The 19,962-nt window shown below is 35.7% G+C and overlaps 1 protein-coding gene across 5 annotated transcripts in view; it reads right to left on the bottom strand.

Annotated features, from left to right (window-relative positions):
• Positions 1-270: 270 nt before the first annotated feature.
• The window catches only part of MAP3K1 (mitogen-activated protein kinase kinase kinase 1), a 57,675-nt gene continuing 37,983 nt past the window's right edge, over positions 271-19,962 (bottom strand). For all 5 annotated transcript variants that reach the window (XM_046905627.1, XM_015277575.4, XM_046905629.1 and 2 more), the window contains exons 5-20: positions 19,094-19,210; positions 18,401-18,546; positions 16,014-16,135; positions 15,158-15,239; positions 14,858-15,035; positions 13,250-13,540; positions 12,720-12,841; positions 11,171-11,262; positions 10,751-10,940; positions 9,155-10,430; positions 8,024-8,176; positions 7,372-7,534; positions 6,039-6,170; positions 4,939-5,081; positions 4,342-4,473; positions 271-2,903 (exon numbers count right to left, since the gene is read on the bottom strand). In XM_046905627.1, the coding sequence (XP_046761583.1) occupies positions 2,754-2,903; positions 4,342-4,473; positions 4,939-5,081; positions 6,039-6,170; positions 7,372-7,534; positions 8,024-8,176; positions 9,155-10,430; positions 10,751-10,940; positions 11,171-11,262; positions 12,720-12,841; positions 13,250-13,540; positions 14,858-15,035; positions 15,158-15,239; positions 16,014-16,135; positions 18,401-18,546; positions 19,094-19,210 (3,489 nt within the window). In that variant the 3' untranslated portion in view covers positions 271-2,753. The remainder of the gene's footprint in view (positions 2,904-4,341; positions 4,474-4,938; positions 5,082-6,038; positions 6,171-7,371; positions 7,535-8,023; positions 8,177-9,154; positions 10,431-10,750; positions 10,941-11,170; positions 11,263-12,719; positions 12,842-13,249; positions 13,541-14,857; positions 15,036-15,157; positions 15,240-16,013; positions 16,136-18,400; positions 18,547-19,093; positions 19,211-19,962) is intronic.

Raw genomic sequence — 19,962 nt, 5'->3', positions numbered from 1 at the left:
GCTATCCAAAACCAATCAATTCTAAAGGTATCTGAAAAAAATAAAATAAAAGAGAAAGAGAGCAGCTGAAACAAGCCCTGGTGTTGTAATGCATGTTCATACATACACACCAGCCCAGACTTGTTCGTATGCTTAATATTAGGGACCGAGCCTTCCTATACTGAGCGTTGTACAGGAGACGTGTGTATAAGCAGTGAGGTAGACCAGAAGCACTCCATTCATTCACTGGTAAACTCAGGGTACTTAAATTACAATACACGAAAGACAAGATTTGTTCAAAAACTTTTATTTACTATAAAGACAAGAACACCAAAATAGGTACAAATTATACTATATAAAATTGGTTCAATGGGGTAAAAACTTTTAATTAAAATATCTTGATATATTTAAAATAACAAAGGATACAATGAAGCCAAATTTCTTAACCCAGAGATTTCTGTAAAATTTGCTTGCACAGTAAGGTGCTAATAGAAGTTAGCCCTTAAGCCCTGGAAATCTTAGGAATCAGACACATAGCAAATATAATTTCATTGTGAAAGTGAACTTTGGTAGAAGAAACTCTATAGGACACCTGAGGTAGTAGAAACTGGAATAAACAGCAGTAGACGTTATTTACAACTTAAGTACCAAATAACATTAAGAACACAAAATAATTACACAATACAATTTTCAGTCCAGCTTTGATCCAAAGAAAATAAGAATATTACATCACATCTGCATTTTAAAAACACCACAATTACCAGCAAGCTGAGGGAAACGCAAACAAACTCAAACAAAATGCATTTGGACAGCTAGAGGCAGTTTGAGTTTGAAATGTGGTAGGCATGGTGATCTACAAAGTAATACTGATTAGCTGAGGTTCATCAGTTTATACAGTTTACAGATCTGCCAGAAACAGTATTAATCTGACAACCGATCTTCCAGTACATGAATTGGCAAGAGTGCATCCTTTAAAGCTTGCACGTAAGAAAGACTTGGAAACAATCTTATTAGAATGAGAAATTCTAAAGTGGTCAAAAAAAAAAAAAAAGTCAAGTACAAAACAGTTAGAGCTACCAAACTTCACATTTCGGTATTATCTTTTTTAACTCTTCAAAGTCTGCCAATCTTCCAAAACAAAGGAATGTAAAATTTCCAAAGGAACACATTCACAACCAATGACACTGCCTTTTGTTATTATTTAGTATGAGCACTATCATTCCTGTAAACTCATCTTTAGGATGTTTCACTTCCAATCCGTATTGTACATTTTTAAATGTACTGTAGCTTATTTAGTTTATCCTGAGTCTTTGAGAAATAACCAATTCTGTTTCAGCCCAACAACTTAACTGGCTTCTGAAGAGTTAAAACACGAACAGTATTTTTTAAAGGATTACACACAATCAATATTCGATTTAAAAAGATCCCCATCATAAAAAAAGCAAAAGAAAAGCTGCCATTTTCCTTCAGAATTACATGCATCAGAATCTAAAAACCTGCCTTAAAAATAATTTTAAAAATCTGTTTTAAAAACACACCTGCTAAAAACACAAGTTTTGCACTACAGGTGAAGCTTTACTTCACATTTTACTTTATCTTGCTTTTCAAGTCCAAGATCATTTCTTGATAAAATAAATACCTTTCTTAGGGTAATATTTTTTTTTTTCCAACATTTTCAAATAAAATTATCACTAACAGCTACAGTAAATAGATGATGTATGGCAGAAGGAAAACAGCAGGTAAAACTTGTTATCATTGAAGAACGTGACCTCAATGTTGTTACAGAAAGAATGAGCTTTACTCATAGCTGGCACCTGCTCCCAATGAGGTACAGAACAGCATCTCCTGTCAACCTCAATGGAAGCTGAGTCTGGCGCCTTTGACATAACTTCTGCATAATTTGCCATATGAAAAGAAGGCTCAACGACTTTTCACATGATTCAGAATCTAAATTGTTTCACGCAGAACAATCTTTATTATTCTCTAATAAGCTATACCGTCAGAGCCTTAAACACTGACTTGAGGATGGCATTTTATTTCAGATTTCTAGCAAATCTGTTTTTAAAACTTGTGTCAGCAAGATGTTCAGTGACAGTTTGCATCTTTTTCTAAAGACTATTTTAAAATATCCCCATTACCTGAAAGTTAAAAATACAATGAAAACACAAAACTTTAATTTCAAAAGAAATTACACAGCCAGCAGTAAATGCACAGTGAACCACAACTGCCTGCTCTTACTTAAAGGAAGGCTTTTCTTTTTTTTTAAAGTATCCATCAACATTTGGATTTTTTACACAGAGATTTGTATAGTCAAAGAGACAGATACAGAACTTCCTAATTGCAGAATCCTCTGCTTACATCTACATGATGTGAAATAGAACAGTGATTGTTTTATTAAAATAGATCCTGAGCCCCTCAGCGGCTAATATTGCTGAAAAAGCGCTCCAAATAAAATAAAAATCACTTAAGTTGCTAAATAATCATGCAGATATAAAGAAAAATGCTTTTGCGTTGACACACAGCCATGTGTTTGAAAAGGCACAGTTTACAAATCTCTGCACAAGTTGTGAAATGTTGCATACTGAGTTTAGATAAAGATCTCCATTTCTCAATCACATACTTAGGTAGGGTCCTCCACTGGCCTGAAGTCCATGATGTATACCTGTCATCAAGGCCAGTAGAACAATACAAGCTGCTGTGCTTAACTGCACTGTAAGACAGTTACTTTATATTCAGTAGCATCTTCTTCAGTGTATAGCCTTACACATAAGTAGCTACCATGTAGTACGGAAGACTGGGTGTTTCAGCAGCTCCCTCGATGGGGGTCTGTCCTGAGGTTGAAGTTCTAAACACCGAAGAGTCACATCCCTCAAGCCAGGAGACAGATGTGAAGGGATTGATGGAGCAGTAGTTGCACTAGCAATCTGAACAGAGAGAAAACTTCTTTAGAAGTCAGTGACTCTTAAGAGCCCTGTCTCTACCTCCCAAGCAGTAAACAAGCTGATCGTTTTCTGATGTTATGGTATATGCTTTTAACCACTCAGCGTAGTTCCCACTGCGGTTTATAGGATTACAGTAATTTCTGCCTCTCTATAAAATGGGTCTCAAGTTCCTTTTATGACTCTTTCCCCAACAACACATGCTTGTTGCAGACTGCCTTTCTCCTTGTACTTTTCTCTCATTTTAATTCTTCCAGCAATATTCTGCAACAACCAATTGCAAGACAGAACATAAGAAGTGGCCCTCAGGCCACAGTTGTGGGTATTCTTTAGTCTACTCCTTGCCATTGGTGTTAACTGGCACAACAGAAGCCAGCATGGAGATAGATTGTCCTTCAGGGTGGTAGCAGAAATGCAGTAAGGACAAAGCAAGAGCACAACTAGCTTAACATACTATGTAATATCGCTCACTTCTATCTTTCTCAGATGGAAGCAAGTTGCTCCCCATCATATTGGTTTTTACCTTCTCTAGATCAGACTGAGAAAGATGATGGAGAACACTTGAGTATCACCATCAGATTCACAGACACCACCTCATTAAGATGATTATCTCTTGTATTTGAATACTATTGCACTAGTTCTGCTTTATGGAAACACTTTCTTTACTCATTCCAGTGGAGATGCCGATCACCTTCTTTATCTGTGTCAGTATTTTCTTCACTCATGCCTGGAGTTGAACTAGATTTTTAACTAAAGAATACATACAGATGTATGTGTATGTCTCTATTTGTCTTTTTGGCTTTGGGCAGCCAGGTTTAGTCGTTGGCGACCCTGCATACAGCAGGGGGGTTGAAACTAGATGGTCATTGTGGTCCTTTTCAACCGAGGCCATTCTATGATTCTATATATCTAATTGGTTTTACTAAGAAATAAGGATGGCCTAGAAAAGGGAGGGACAATATTCATTTATAGAATGGCATAACAGTAGGTAACTTTCAGCAAAATCTGGTCATGGAACATCACATTTGACTGAAGGATGTTTCCCCACTATGAATATAAACAGAAATGTTCTGTAGTAGAAACACTTATTTTGCTTCCATATTTGATAAGATCATAAGAAACAGTTACAACCCTTGATCCAGGAAGAAGATTTAATTAACTCTATTCCTATATATGTATATTTTTTTGCCTGCTGCATTAGGTGTATTAGAATAAAGCTTTTCCTACATATTACTGTAGATGGCTCGGAAATAAGTTATTAGTCAAAATGATGAGTACGATGATATTAGTGTTGCTTTTAAACAAACAGCTCCAATATAGAGAAGGACCAGTGCAAGAAGTCCTACTACTTTTACTTCCATAAAATTCACTCTGCTGCAGATGATAATTATTCAGTGTCCACTGCAGCAACAAAGAACCTTACCTTAAAGATCAGAGCAAGATGATTGGAGTGTTTCTCTGCATTCCAGGGAGGTTTAGCACAAGCCATTTCTATGACAACACAGCCAACGCTCCACACATCACAGCTCCTACCATACTGCTGACCTCTCAGAACCTGAACAGACAAATCAGAGCTCAGTTTATTTACTGCAAAGTCTCCTAAGTTTAAGAAAAATAAATAAATAAATAGAACCAACAAAATGCATTCTGATTAACATTTTATCGGATTAACATTTTAACAGAGTGATCAGTAAGTGCCATTAAACTTACACAGGAAGCCAGAAAATACAGTGCCTGATTGATGGACAAATCAAACAATCTTGCAGTCTTTTGACCAGACAGTCATTTATGCTTTCTTAACAATAATCATAAAATATCAAAAAATCATGAACCACTTATAAGAGTTTTGGCAAGATGGAGAAATCACTATTGCTATGTTGGAATCACTCCTGCTCTTCAGAACTAGTACATTTAAAATTCACTAGAAGCGTTTATAGCCGTTTCCATCTACTTGGCTGTATGAATTAGCTAACAGAGTTAGAATAGCTTTTTGAAGTAATTTGCAAAACTGGTTTCTTACCTCCGGGGCCATAAATGCAATAGTTCCCAACAACTGTCCCTGAAACTCCCCAGCACCAGTTCCTTTTGATGCCAACCTGGCTGCAGCTCCAAAATCAGCAATTCTTAATCTATGACCTGTGCTGTCAATTAGCAAATTGGCACCTGTCAACAGCATAATAAAAACATTGCTGGTTGGTTTTCTATTAAGAGGCAAAACAATGAACAAACAATTTTCCAATTTCAAAACTACAGATAGGTAGACGTTCCTCACCCTCAGAACCAAGGAAATCCTACAGCCAAGGGTATATGTAATAATGTCACTTCTTTGTTATACACAAATACTGAACACAGCTTGAGGCCATATGAGATTTAGAGAAGCAATCAAACTTTCAAAGTAGGGCAAACAGAATGCTGGAACAATGTCTGGAGCTCAAATAACGAAAGAAAATGTCAACTTAAAACTCTGGAGGTTTTCACTGTCTGCAGCTATCTGGTGAAGTTTAAACTTATTTCATCCTTAACTAGATTGGAAATGTCTTAAAGAGAACTAGACAGGAAATGAAAGTTTTCCTGTTTCAAGGAAGAATATTAAAAGGCAAGACTGTTTACCATTGTTGTGTTGCTACTTATCTGGATCTGTCTCCTGTTTGTGGACAGCTATAGCAACGTTAAAGGCAGGATTTTAATAGAACTGAGATTCCCCAGTGAAGTCCAGGTTGTGTTCAAACAGCACAACTATGTTCATGTTCAATTAGGATGACGGAAGAAAACCCAGAATGTTTTTATACATTGAAACCTGACTTCTTTTGGCTTGTTCACAGACTGTAATGTAAATATCTACATTAATTTAACTGTTCTCTAAAGCTATATGGCAACTTTATATTTTATTTGAACAAATCCAGAAAACTGATTTTTTTCTAAATAATTGGCACAAGTAGCCAGCATCCCTAGGGATACTATGAATGTTCTGATTAATTTCTGTAAGGTTCCTAAATACAATCAGACAAACCCAAGAGAGATGCAACTCTTGAGATGGCATCCAAGAGAAACAACAGGTCTCAAGCCAAGAGACACTGCTTTCAAAATATTACACTTTAAGACATTCCAAGTAAATCTTACCTTTGACATCTCTATGAATTATCTGATTCTCATGGAGGTAAGAAAGGCCACGTAACAGTTGCTCTGTGTAGTTAATAATAACTGATTCTTTGAAGGCTCCGTATTTACTCAACAAATGAGCAACTGATCCCCCTAGAAGATAAGAACAGAGTTTATCAACAATTATATTTCATGATAGGAGAACGTAGTACTGTCTCCTAAAATTGGAATTCTCTAGGTAAAAGGAATGGTTCGACTACTTAATTACCTTCTGCTTCAAACTGTACATGCTATTATGATAGAGGTTTTTACACTTCCTAAGAAAAGAATTTTATTCGTAAAAAATGTGCTAATACTTTAATGTATCAAGTACTGGCATATAGATTCTCAAGGATTCGGATTTTTCACTGTGCCCTTTGAAGTAATGTAGAATAACTTGGTGTTGAATGATGCAAACACAGCTCCTGACAACTTATAACCGAAGTAATATTATTTCAGAAAAAAAAATTACAACCAGCAATGCAGAAAATAACACATATGTGGGCTTTTGCTTGTTAGCACTCTGCTACTGCTAAGTGGTTTATGTTAAAGAAAGTAAGTTAAAGTGCAATGCCTTCTTTCATGGCAAATAAGTACGTTTAAAACACCAAATGCATTCTTGATAACTGGACTGCAATAACATAATTCAATTCATAAAATAAAGCTTCTTCTCAAAAAAGAAGGATATAAAACTTTTTCCCTGCTATATATAATAGTGAGAAGAAAATACTACTAAACTACCACTTAACAGATTTAATATTTGAATGTTTTTTTTCTGAAGCGTCCTACTTGCTGCATAGCATTAGAAATTTTCTGTAAGTTCTCAAATGCCTTTGCATTTTCCTCACGCAATTTTCAAGAAAATGTCTGGGAAACAACCAAGTGACAGGTATTGCCAACCTTCTAGCAATGTCATTTTAATAGTCATTTAAATGTACAAGATACAAAGAAAATGCAACAGTCGGAAATACAGAAAGCTGGATATGTGTCTATTGAAGTTTAAATCCTTCTTTAGATGCAGAAATTGAGGAAAACGTAGTAATATTTCTCGTAAGGGCTCTCAACTGCACATTAGTCACGGAAAATTCCCAATAAAAAAACAGATTCCCAGTAAGAATACTGTTTAAGCTGTATTATACAAACTCAAGCTGCTTTCTAAGTAAATCTTTCCTTTTTAATCAGCACAAATCTTCAAATCAGTAATGAAAACATAAATTTGCAAACTAATGCAATCCATGGAATATTTTGCAGTATGAAACGACAAAGTTCCAAGCCAATACATACTTTCATTATTTTTTCACATGTAGCTCTTTACCTGCCATCCATTCAATGAAGAGGTTGTAGTTGCTCTTCTCACATGTAGCACCCAACATGCGAATAATATTAGGATGGTTTAGATGACTCATCATCCGTATTTCCTCCCTCAGTGCTTCCACTACCTCTTCTTGCTCAGATGATGTGTTCCTGACATATGTCACCTGTTTTGAAATACAATATTAAGATTTGCCTTACATAAATGCCATTTGTGCCCCCTCCTCCTACCCACTGGTGAAACAATGAGGATGGATGTCTTTCCATCTCTGCTCACTACCCAAAAGCTGCAAGTGCTCTTTTAAAGAATCTCAAGTCCCTTCAGCTGAGAATAAATCTCCATGCGAGACAGTCATAGAGAAGTAAGAGCAATCTTCTGGACAACAGAATCTCTGCAGTGGAGAAATTTCCCTCTCCACTTTCCTCTGCTTAAACTAGGCTATATATTGCAAAATGTGTATTAGAAAGTACAGTGTTTCTTAAAATGAAAAAAAAAAGAAAATATTGTTAGTACCATGCATAGAGTTTGTATTATGTGTTAGGTGACAAGTGGCAGCAGAAGAAATGGAGCAGTTTGTGAGAAGACTTTAAAATATATTAATATCCCACAGAAACATTGAAGAAGCAAAACACACTCAAGAATGTGAAATATTTACCTGTTTTACAGCCATTAATGTCCCTGTTCCTACATCTTGAGCTTGGTAACAGGAAGAGAAAGCTCCAAGACCAATTTGCTGACCTTTAAGCCATTCTGCATCTTCCCTGTAATGATGCTTTGCTTTGGTATGTCCAGGCAGAGTTTCTGGTGTCTGCAAGTTACATTCCAAATCATTTACTTGTTTATTAGCATGCACGTACAATGTTTAAGTTCTTGAAGGCTATTAAATACTGAAGTTTATAAGCCTCTCCTCTCTCTTACAGTTACATATATTGCAGTACTATACACATTTTGAACAAACGTCCTTCCACAACCCACACATTTCTATTGTATGTTAAAACAGAGCTCTTCTGCATTACCAACTGAAAGTGAAAGGCAAGATAGTCCTACTCATGTTTTTATAAGACTTTTTCTATTCCTTATCTCATTTCTAAAAACCTAACACAACCAAAATTACACTTTCCATATAATTTACTCCTGCTTCACCTGCTGTTATCTCATGCAGGGAATCACAAAAAAAAACAACTTCATTCATTCCAGCAACACTACCAATTATGCTGCATTTCCCAGGCATGTAGCCTCACAGCACCTTACCTCCTTCAAGTCAAGATACTTGACCATTTTATGAGCTTTCATATAACTTCCTTCTCTATTCTCATTTCTTGTACTCTTGTATGCTCGCAAACAACTAACTTTTCTTCTGATTTCTTAGTATCTTGCAGCTTCCCTCTCAATATGTACTGAAAGGAAGTTCTCTCCCTACCCTACTTATTCTTTCAGAAACTGATTTGATATTGCATGATAGCTTTTAAAATAAATCAACACCAAAACCCAGTACAGTTTTATTCCTAAAAACTTCACACTCATTTTCTGCTGTCCCCTTTTATACTTTCTTCGCTATTTTAAAGAGAGGTACGTATCTCCTTTCCAAATAACCCCTCTAAATGAGTTAATAACCATGGAAGAACGCTGTGGCACCCTCAACTTATAGACTGTTTATATTCCAGCTTATAAGAGAGGACACTCAGTCAAGTCGTGTTTGTGTAACTCTGAAAACACACCAGCACCATCTTAAATTATGGAACCTCAATTTAGAAGTTTATTCTGAAATTCCCATGTGTATACTTACATCTTGCTGAATAATTATGATATCTTCACCATTTTCGACCTGTAGTTGGGGAATTATTGGCAGGGCATCTTGAGATGCAGACATTGCCATAGCAATAGCTAAAGCTTCCTCTTCTTCAGCTTCCATCTTTTCCTTGCATTTTTGATTATGATTTACATCATCTTTGTAAGTATCATCATTTTCAGCCCTCTCGGGAGAAAGAACTGCAACTTCGGACTTGAAAGTAACTGTGCCATCACTTGTTGGCATGGAGGCCTCAAGGAGGTCCTCAATACTGGAGTTGAGCTCTGCATTAACATCCAGCCGACATTTTTCATCTACTGGTGTGAACACTGTCTCTTCACTTGGTATAACTGCACTACTGTTACTACCATTGCCATCACAATGTGAAGTATCATTCAGGTCAAGTGTCATGCTGTTCTTTGAAGTTTCTCCCTGCTTGTTCATATCATTTGGAGTGGGTCGTGATGGCTTTGGCCTGTGTATGTGACTAGATGGCAATGGCCTGGCTTGGGTAAAAACTGGAGAAAGCTTATCTGGTTCTTTATTTTCAGAGCAGCTTCTCTGAAACTGGAGGGAAAGCTTCCGTTGTGTTTGAGGAGAAGGAGAAGGGATTTTGCAGGGAATGAATCCCTGAGGTCGGAGTTTAGAGACATCTGTTACAGTGCCAGCTGATACAGATGGGTTTGAAGGAGAGAGAAGTGTTGGGAATAGTGACTGGGAATGACTGGATGAGGGAGAAGAGTTCAAACACTGGCTGTAGGGTTTTCCTTTTGTTTGAACAGCTGGCTTTGGTTGCTCAGTGGTTAGTGATGAAACAGGATGTCCCACAACTAGGCTAGTCAGTGTCTCAGAAATGTCCTCTGGACCAGCACTCAGTTTTTTGTCACTTAAGCCTTTCCCATTTTTCCCTGATAACTGGACAGTATTGTTAGGAGTATTATTTTCTGTAGCTTCTGGAGAATTATCTGGTACGGGTAGCTGCAGAAAGTCTTCATGTCGACATTCCCCAGACTGTATTTCTTCCATGCCAAGCTGGATGGCTTCTGCAACTTCCATTTCATCTGCTATTGCCATCAGACGTCGACGCATCCTTGTGTAATGAGTTGAGCTTGTCACACTCAACATTTCTAACAGCTTTACAAACACGTGAGGAACTCTTGCAACCATTCTTGCTGAACTCAAAAATACTCTCCGTGATAGTTTACCAACCATTGAGTGGGAATTGTCAATTGACAGCAAGGCGAAATTTAGAAGGGAGAGAAGTTTCTTATATCTGTAATTGAAAATAAATACACTATAAAATCTGTTTTATGAAATTATCTGCTCTGGTTAGCCTGTGCTAAGAAAGCCATTTCAAGACCACGTATTTAGCTGTCAGATCTGCAGTAGCAAAAGGACTTATTGCTTGCATTGCTGCTTCAAAATTTTTTAACAGGTCAGAAACTGAAAATGCCAACTAGTTACTCTAAAGTAGGTGTATTTTTGCATGTAAATATTTGTTTACAGGAATTTATCATCCCACAATTTTTTGAAGAGATCATCAACGACACAATCAACTACAAAGAGTATTAATTAAACAGTGTAAGCATGTACCTGCCTACTATGGCATCAGCCTGTAAAACATCTCCACAGACAATGTGAGGATAAAATTCACCAGGAAATTCCAACAGAAGTCTGTCTATAAGACAAAGTCTCCCCAGTAGCGCTTGCCAGTTGCTTGATTCAATTTCAGTTGCAAGAATACAATTTAAGACATAATCAACACCACCAATACCAATGGACCCTAAAAAAAAAGTTGATAAAAATAAGGATATATATTCATAGTTTAAATTCCATAAGGTTCATAACAGTTTTACATGGAATTACATCTGTGCCCAAAATAACCCCAGCCCCAAACTCCAAAGAAAAACACTTTGCCATGCTGATTTTGGATAAATTCTGTACTTAATTTACAAAAATTCAGTATATTTGCATGTAATGATAATCCATTTATATATGAAAAACTATTCTTACCAGATTTAAGTATTTCTCTCCCAACTGCCAACTCTCCTGCTTGGCCTTTACACATCTCCAATAGCGTTGAGACTGAAAGTTGACTTGTTCGACTACAAGAAATTCAAACCAAAAGTAACTCCTTTAGCTGATGGTTTTAAGAAAAAACTTTTTAACATTTCAATAATCATTAGCTGGGAATTTTATTTGGATATTGACTTCACTTCACTTTATTCCAATTCATTTGTACAAGGGCTGCTCTGAAAATAATGCCTCCTATTTCATTATATTGGCCCATGATGTAAGTGGCAGATGTTGGTGGTACAGCAGTAGAGGTTGAACCTTCCCACCAATATCCTTTCACATTTTGTTGCTGTGTGACAGATGACAACACAGGGGCAGTCTGATAAAATGGTGTCTGACATGGAAGTGCGTATAAAGCAAAGGTGCCACTGAATTCTCCCATGCGGAAGAAAAAAAAGTATCCACTGACATTCACTGATGCTTCACTGAACATTGATGGAGATCAGTGTATATGAGTGTGGTGGGTGATGTGCATCAGCAGTGGAGACAGCAAGTCACCTCTGCCTTTTACAAAGACACCCTGCGGGCATTTGTTCATCACTGGCAAAAATGCACAGTTAATGGTGGTAACTATGTTGAAAAATAGTGTTCTGTTGCTACGAATTTGCTCCATGAAATAAAGCTATTATGCTCTTTGTATCTGTTGTAGTTTCCACAGAAATAAACAGGAGGCATTAGTTTTGGAGTAACCTATAAATAATACTATACCTGTAAGCTACAAACAGTTGTGATATTTTTACGAGGACTTTCCCAGAAACTTCATATATATCACTAACAAATAAATAAAACAAATAGGAAGCAGCTTCAGTACATTCCCATTTCTCTTACAGAAGAAATCACGCAGCTGCACATTAGTACCTTCTCCTCTTGTAAGCACAGGCTAAATTCAAAAATCCAGCAACAAAAGTAACAGTTTAATTTCTCTGCTTAAATTTTACGTGTTTTATTGTTAGACTATTGCTGATGGGGGGGGGGGGGAGGGACGGGGAAGGGAGGGAAGACCATCTCTAGGCTGGTTTTAGAAGAAATGCTGCTTATGATAAACTAAACTGAAAGAGACAGTGATCGCAGTGATTATGTTCTTCAACTAGTTAACTCTACAACTGAAAAAATGGCTGGCCTGGCAGAGCAGATAGGGTAGTTCAGGACAGGAAGACAAAGCCTGGCTGATGATTTCATCCAACGTACCTTCCTTAATTTTAAAGGAAAAAGTCTTTATGAAAGCAAAGCATCATTTAAGATATCTAAATGCTGGACAAATATGAACAGATGCGCTCAAAACCTATATCCTTCAAGACTGAAGTTGGTTGTAGCAACTAAACTAACAAAACCATAAATCATGGTACACTTACACTTATCTTACTTCTTTACTTACCTCACCACATCTTATAAATGCTCTTATTGTTTGACTCAAAATAGCAACAAATGATGATTCAAGACATCTCAGTATCAACCCAAAATAAATTTGAAGTTAATGGGACTATACCTGTTGGCATCTGCACATTTAACTAATATTGTCTCTACAACTGGCTTCAGAAGTCGCTGTAGTTTAGTCCTTTCTGCCAAACTATGACAAGGAGTATAGACCAGCATGGCTCTTAAGGTTTTCTAGGAGAAATGAGAAAAGTCAGTAAATATGAAATAGATTAGCTATAGAATTTTCTAATTAATGTGAATAACTTCACATAAATTGCATTAAAAATATTATAGAAATGTTAAAAGGATAAAGAGCTAAACAGGTATCCACCACTGAAATGAGTACTATATTTTTTGAGTGGAAAGGACAGTCATACAATTACTGCTAATAATAACCATTTCCCTGTATTTAGCCAGTGGATACATGCCAATTCACTCTTGCTGAGGACTGAGGACATTCTGCTTTCAGATGACAGTTGATAGTCAAGTCGTGAGTAATGCTTAACAACAATAATTGGGATTCCTGACTTAACACATTTCCTTCTCCTATCCCTTTAAAAAATGAAGTAACTAGAATACAACGAGTAAACAACTACTTACTAAAGCAGCAACATACACTTTGTAGACAGGGTCAGCACAGACCATGGATAGCACACTGCAGCAAGATTCCACCACAACATCTCCTGAGACGGTGGCCTGAGATGACCCACTCGCTATTCCCAGAGCTCCAGCACTCGTGTTGTTTCCATTGCTATTTCCAGAACTTCCAGTGCTTTCACCATTAGCCAGTAATAAAGCACCACTAACATCATGGGAAAGACGTCTAAGTGCCATCTCTCGTATATTCCAGTTTCGAGAAAACAAGCAGCCAACTAACTCCATTCCAAAGACCTGTCAAACAGAAAGCAACCTTACATGAGTCAAGTTGAATAACATCACACTTGGTGAAAAATCACCCTAAGACATGTGTCAGCCAGAAGTTATATGCCAGAGGTTATACTATCTTAAAATAAATAAATAAAAATCTATGATATAGATTAACTGTCATAAATAACGAGCCTTCAGCTCTCCAAAAATTCTGCTAGGCCAAGTGGGGGTGGATGTTGGTATAGCTATCTTCATTCACTACACTTCAGTTACTCAGTAATGCAGTCTGGTTTTAGACAATGATTTAAACAAACCTGAAAACAAGGTCCAGCTATTTTTGACAAAAGTTACAGCAGAAATATAGACAACAAGTTATCCCATTCTTCTTTTCAGCATGAGATCCCTACTCAGTTGAATCCAACTTCAGCCTGAAGAGTATTTAGGCTGTTTGTCTCTTGCAACCCAACTTAGGTAACAATAAGTGCCAACTCTGTATTTATATGACACTTGCACAAAACACTGCATAGAGGGACATGGTTTAATGAGAACTTTTGGTGATTGGTGGGCGGCTAGACTGGATGATCTTGTAGGTAATTTCTAACTTTGATGTTTCTATGATTCTATGATAAGACTAAAATTAATAATACGAATTTTGTTACAAGAACCTTCAATAGGAGGCCCAGGATGAAGTCTGAATGATGAAGCACTAGAACTGGCTGGCCAGAGAAGCTGTGGATACCTCCATCCCTGAAGGCATTAAAGGCTAGGTAGGACAGGGCCCTTAGGCAGCCTCAGCTGATGGTTGGCAACTCAGCCCACAACAGGGGTGTTGGAATGATATTGCCTTTAAGGTCTCTTCCAACCCAAACTGTTCAATGATTTTTATGATAAGATACAAAGGTGGTCAAATAATGTTTTGCTAGACTACCTCAAGAAGCTTAAAATATACAACAAGTGACCAGTCCTCCTCATTTTTTTTAATTCAGGCAAATAATTTAATCACAATATAGCCCAGTTTGGTGGTTAACCTAGGACTAACAAAATAACTATACAGACAAGACACTCAATATTAGTTGCTTCCAAATCCTGACTCAATACGTTTTATTCCAAGATTTTTCAGCAGAAAGATCCTTCAGTGATTAATAACAGTAGTAGGAATGAATACTTAGGAAGGACTTCTTTGCTGGCCATTAAGCACAATGAGCATAGCTTCTTCTGAAGGAAATGCAAGTAGTTTTGCATTTATGCTGTGCAAATATTATATTCATTAAGAGCAAATTTAGCAAAATGGTTCAAAATCAGTTTTTACATTTGAAGCTTCTTTTATATTGTAAAAATTACCTGAATCCATGGCTCAGCTAAATCTTTATAGGCAGAAGGAATCTGCTGGACCCCATAATGAGTAAGGTTGAAATTGCTATCCTGGGTTCTCCTCTGTGATCCAATTGTTGATTGCTGTTGAGTTTGTTGTTGAACCACATGGAGAACAGAAGAATCCACAGGGCTTGGCAATTCATGACTACAGATTAACAGCAAAGAACAAAGATTAACAAATGAAACACTGACCAAGGTAAATACTTTACCACATTCAAGAATCTACAGATCCAGAAACAGACAGTTAGATTCAGACTGAATGCCTACCTGTAGAAATCATGAGATCTCCATTTAGATCTACACAGAGGACATATAAGTGGCTCTCTGTTTCTTCTACACTCTTCTGCCCCTGGATAAAAGCAATAGGATAACATGTTTTCCAGTTTTCCAGTGTACAGAACCAGAAGATGGCATTAATATATCTAAGTTATGCTGAAAAAAATTAGTTTCTAACTGAAACTTCTAGACTAAACCATATAAAGCATTCTGACAAGTATGTGCATTTAAACATTTCTGCACACAGAATTGCTACATTTTGGCACTGTAATTAATATTGAAATATAGGAACCAAAATATGGTTCTTTTTATGCCTCTAATAGAAGTAATATCTTTTTTGTTTACAAAAATACAGGAGACTGAACTTTATTTGTTGAAGTATTTGTTGAAAGTATGTACATACTTTATTCAATGTAGCTCATGCAAGTACTCTTAATTCACTACATAATCCAAGGTTAGAGTGGACAACTTTCATGTACTATCATGGCAAGCCGCAGAGGAGTAAGTCTGCTCCTAACCTTATTCTAATTGGCCATGGTCTTTTCAATCAGGTAAAAAAAAAAAAGGTTCTAACTTTTAGTCCTGCAGTTAACTTCCTTCTCAAAGCACTAAACTACAAGCTTGATCTGTGAATAACTGATAAAAATAGGCATATCAGTGTATCTGAACAGTAACAAAGCCTCACAAAATGCTACAGTCGTCATCTAAGAGTAAGTATTTGTGGGTATTTTTTTATCCATTTTTACATAAAAAAAATCTACAAAACTCACACTAAATTACACTAAACTGTAATACTTCTGCCTATTTAGAGTCACCAGAATTTAATGACATAAAGATGGCAACATACATATTGACATGCAGTGGTGGTGTAATTTGTTCCTGCAGCCATCCTCACACACAGTCAGGCTCTCTTCATCCAGCATGCCCAGCAAACAAATGGGGCACATCTGCTCCTCTTCATCTTTCATACTACAGAAAAAAATATATATGTATTTGTGATTTTAAGATAGCATATCAGAATTCAGAACAGGTTTTAGCAGCTAGGAAGATCACTTTATAACTACTTCTAAATGATCATATGCTATTCAGAATAATTTTCCTAATTCTTGATGTCAATAAATAAGCAACCAAAATTTTGAATGCACAGAGTAAAGACAAAAGCTTGTTGAAATGAAAAGTCACAAAATGTATGACATCTTTTCTAACTAGGTCAGATATTAATTAAGAGACAGAAAGGTCCAGCACTTACATTTTCATCTCTTTAAACAAACTAAGTTTGCTTTTTCAATTATTATTACTCAGTTCTGAAAAATTAAGAAATTTCTTGATTTTGAAAGCTACATACATTTTTCTCCCATCATAACACTGAGTTGTGAAATTACAGATTACTGTATTGGGCCAAAGACTATTTGATAAACATATGTAAAAAATAATAAAGCCATTTGAGTCTTCTGACACTGACAGAAACCAGTGTAGTAGGTTTGCATAAATGCTAACACACCAACACATCTCATGTAGATTAATAAAAAATATCTCCTATTCTGCATGTTAATTCCATTTCACTTAACTCTACTTTTAAGTTAATGTAATCAGAGATTTCAGAAGAAGAAAAAATATTTTAAACCTAAGTAACATTTAGTGGAAAACAGTTTTAGTATTCTGTAATATTTCTTGAATGTACTAAGATGATTATCCATACTACCAATTTAAGTTATAGTTGGTGTATGTCTAGAAGTTTGCAGAAATTCTGTATTTGTTCAGCAGTAGTGGTTTTTAAACAAAACTGTTTTGCACCTATTTGTTTCTATTTCTTTGCAAACTGTTGACAATTTTTTTCCACTGTAAGGTTATTTTTGTGGATTTTTCAAGGAAAAAATTAACCTCTACAGCACAACACGAGTACTAATTTAAAACTTATTTTCGAAGAACTAGTACTAAACTAAATTTAACTGCAAATCATAGCAAAAATCTGAACTGAAGTTTTATCTTAAATGGATCTGATGCTCAGTGCTTACCAGTACTTCTATAGCACAAAGACAGACTCGCACAAAATGGCAACCTGTCTCACTGCATGAGTAGTGCAAGGAACTACCTGATGGCTACAAGGTATATTAGCAAGCAGTTGAAAAATGTTTTCTCCTGTCAGTAATGAGAATTAGTGAAGTTCACAATCCAATAAGGCCATCTTGATGAAAGAAATACATCTTTCCAGACAAGGTATAGAATTAAAGGAACTGACAAGATATATGGTGCTAGAGCATGTATATGTATTTAACTGGTTTATTTACATAGTTTATTTATAACGACACAATTTGGAAAAACAGATAGTGGGAAACTAAGGTCACAGTCTATAAATCAGAATTATAAACCTGTCTGAATATATTAATCACTAATGTATCAAGGTAGTCCTTATATGAGGTTTCACTTTACACATAAGAAAGCCTCAGTTCTGATTGCCATCCATAGTTTGGCCTCTCTAGAGCACATCTAGTTCACTCAACCCGCTAATTCAAACCACAAATTACTTGCTTAAGAAATAAGATCTCTGTAAAATCAAGAAAAGGACAAGCAAGAGTACCCAAATAGTATAGTTTGAAAAAAAAATCACTTAAAACTGTAATAAAGTTATTTTAACAGTATAAAATAAAAAAATCATACTAGTTTAGTAACTCACTTCACTATAATTTAATCATACATTTTTCATGAAGAGTTTTTTTTTAAATATTTTTCATCATGTGAGCATACATATTTTGTTATGTGTTTACATGCACACAGTGTGTTTACCCAGAAAATTTTCAGTGTACTCTTGTGTGCACAAACATATCTCCAAAGTAGTATCAATTTATTAGGAAAAGAGAATAAAATGAAATCCTGTTTCTTCATTTGTCAACATCTGCAAACTGCTGAATGTGAACAAATAAAAGTGTATGAAGTTAATATACAAATCAGTCTTACATATAAACACATTTCTTAAGTTTATTTCCCAAACCAATAAAGAGTAAAAATAACTCTTTTCTCAACTCAACAACTTTCTAACAGAAAGGTATAAAGCAAATATTCCCATTTGGTATTGCAGTGACAAACATAAGCTTAAGTTTGCAAATATAAAGATTTTAACATGGCCTGAAATGAAAGCAACTTTGAACAAAAAGAATGTAGGTGATTCTAAATCTCCAAAACTAGGAAAAAAAACTACAGAATTAAATCTTTTAATTTCTTTAGAAAAATACTAACCTGTTTTCTGAACTAGATGTAGAAGTACTAGATGATAATGTATGAGAATTTGACATGCGTGAGACAAACTTCTGGATGGTGTTACGAGATGGAGCTTTGATCCTCGAGCTACGCCTACTGTGATATTTCTGGAACAAACTCTCAACCTAACATCAGAAAAAGATAGCAATAATCGTATTTATGCTATGAATAGCTTGTATTTAAAGGCAACATTATGGAAGCTTAACTACAGCTACGAGAGATCTAATGACTTTCACAATAACGCATTAGCAGCAGAAGTAGAAAGAAATTCATTAGTCTTATTATTATATAGCTCACAAGAAACATGGTTTACAGCAAAAATCCATTTACTTATTAAGAGTAATTTAAAGCTTTAAGGATACACACATCTGTGAAGATCCCTGTTCTGTTTACCTCTCAGCTAATCAGAGACAGATATAAGTAAGTTTGACTAGAAGATCTGAGATATGAATAATTCACAGAACTACAGTTCTCTACTAACACTTTTAATTATACCTTCAATTTGTAGGGTTTTTTTCTACCCACACTTAAGACTAAATCAAAAACAACTAAAAACACAGTCCTGCTGCTTAGAAATACAACAGTTTTCATTATTTTTAGGATAGCACCCTAAAGACTTTTAACTGGAGCAATATTTTATATCTGCCATTAGGAATTTGTGACACTGATTACCTCAAAGTTTTTCAGTGTCTTTCTCCACAGCATTGGGTCTGAAGGCTCAAGCTGGAACACTCGCAGCATAACAAAGAGCAGATGAATACAAAATGTTCCACGGCCACAGCTACATGTCTGCAATAAAAAGCACATGCTAGTACTTCACTGACTTTATAGTTAGGTGGATAATTTTTCCACACTGAGGTGCATCATGGAGGTGTGCATTATATTAGGAAGGCCCATTAAACCAAATTTTTTGTTTTATTTTAAAAACACATAATTTAATGCAAAATAATACTTCATATATGGACATAAATATCATCGTATGTGGCCTTACAGAATTTCCAAAACATAATTACATAATTTGGGACAATTATAGTATCAGTGATATTTTTTTTTTTTTTTTAATGAACTGAAAGTTTTTACTGCTTTCCATACAAAAAGGAATTTATGCATATAGTCATAACACAGACCTCTAACATTACAGAAAACTTTGCTTACACCAAAACCTAGATGTCTCCAATGCAGAATCACAGTGGTACTATGAAAGTCTCTAAAAAGAACCTCTTTCTGGATATTAATGATACTGTCACTCCACTAGAGGAATTGTGACACTGCTTGTCATTTGTATGTACTCCACATATAATGGAAAGAACTCTTTTCATTTTCTGAAACTAGGAAATTAAGTGGCCACATTTTAGCAAAAAACGTTTACTAAGACATTTGATAAGCCACTTGCCCTATATATTTCTTATTCCTACATTAGTGAAGACTTTTTAACTATTTTTTTTTAAGAGGACAATGAACAAAAACAGTGCTTGACACAGATCTGACAAAAATGCAAGCTGATCATTACATTGTATAAGCACAGATTACAACTTTCAAAC

Source organism: Gallus gallus, chromosome Z, assembly GCF_016699485.2.
Source record: "Gallus gallus isolate bGalGal1 chromosome Z, bGalGal1.mat.broiler.GRCg7b, whole genome shotgun sequence".
NCBI lineage: Eukaryota > Metazoa > Chordata > Aves > Galliformes > Phasianidae > Gallus > Gallus gallus.
Note: the sequence above shows the minus strand (reverse complement) of the source record. Positions and strands in the feature narration are given on the sequence as shown.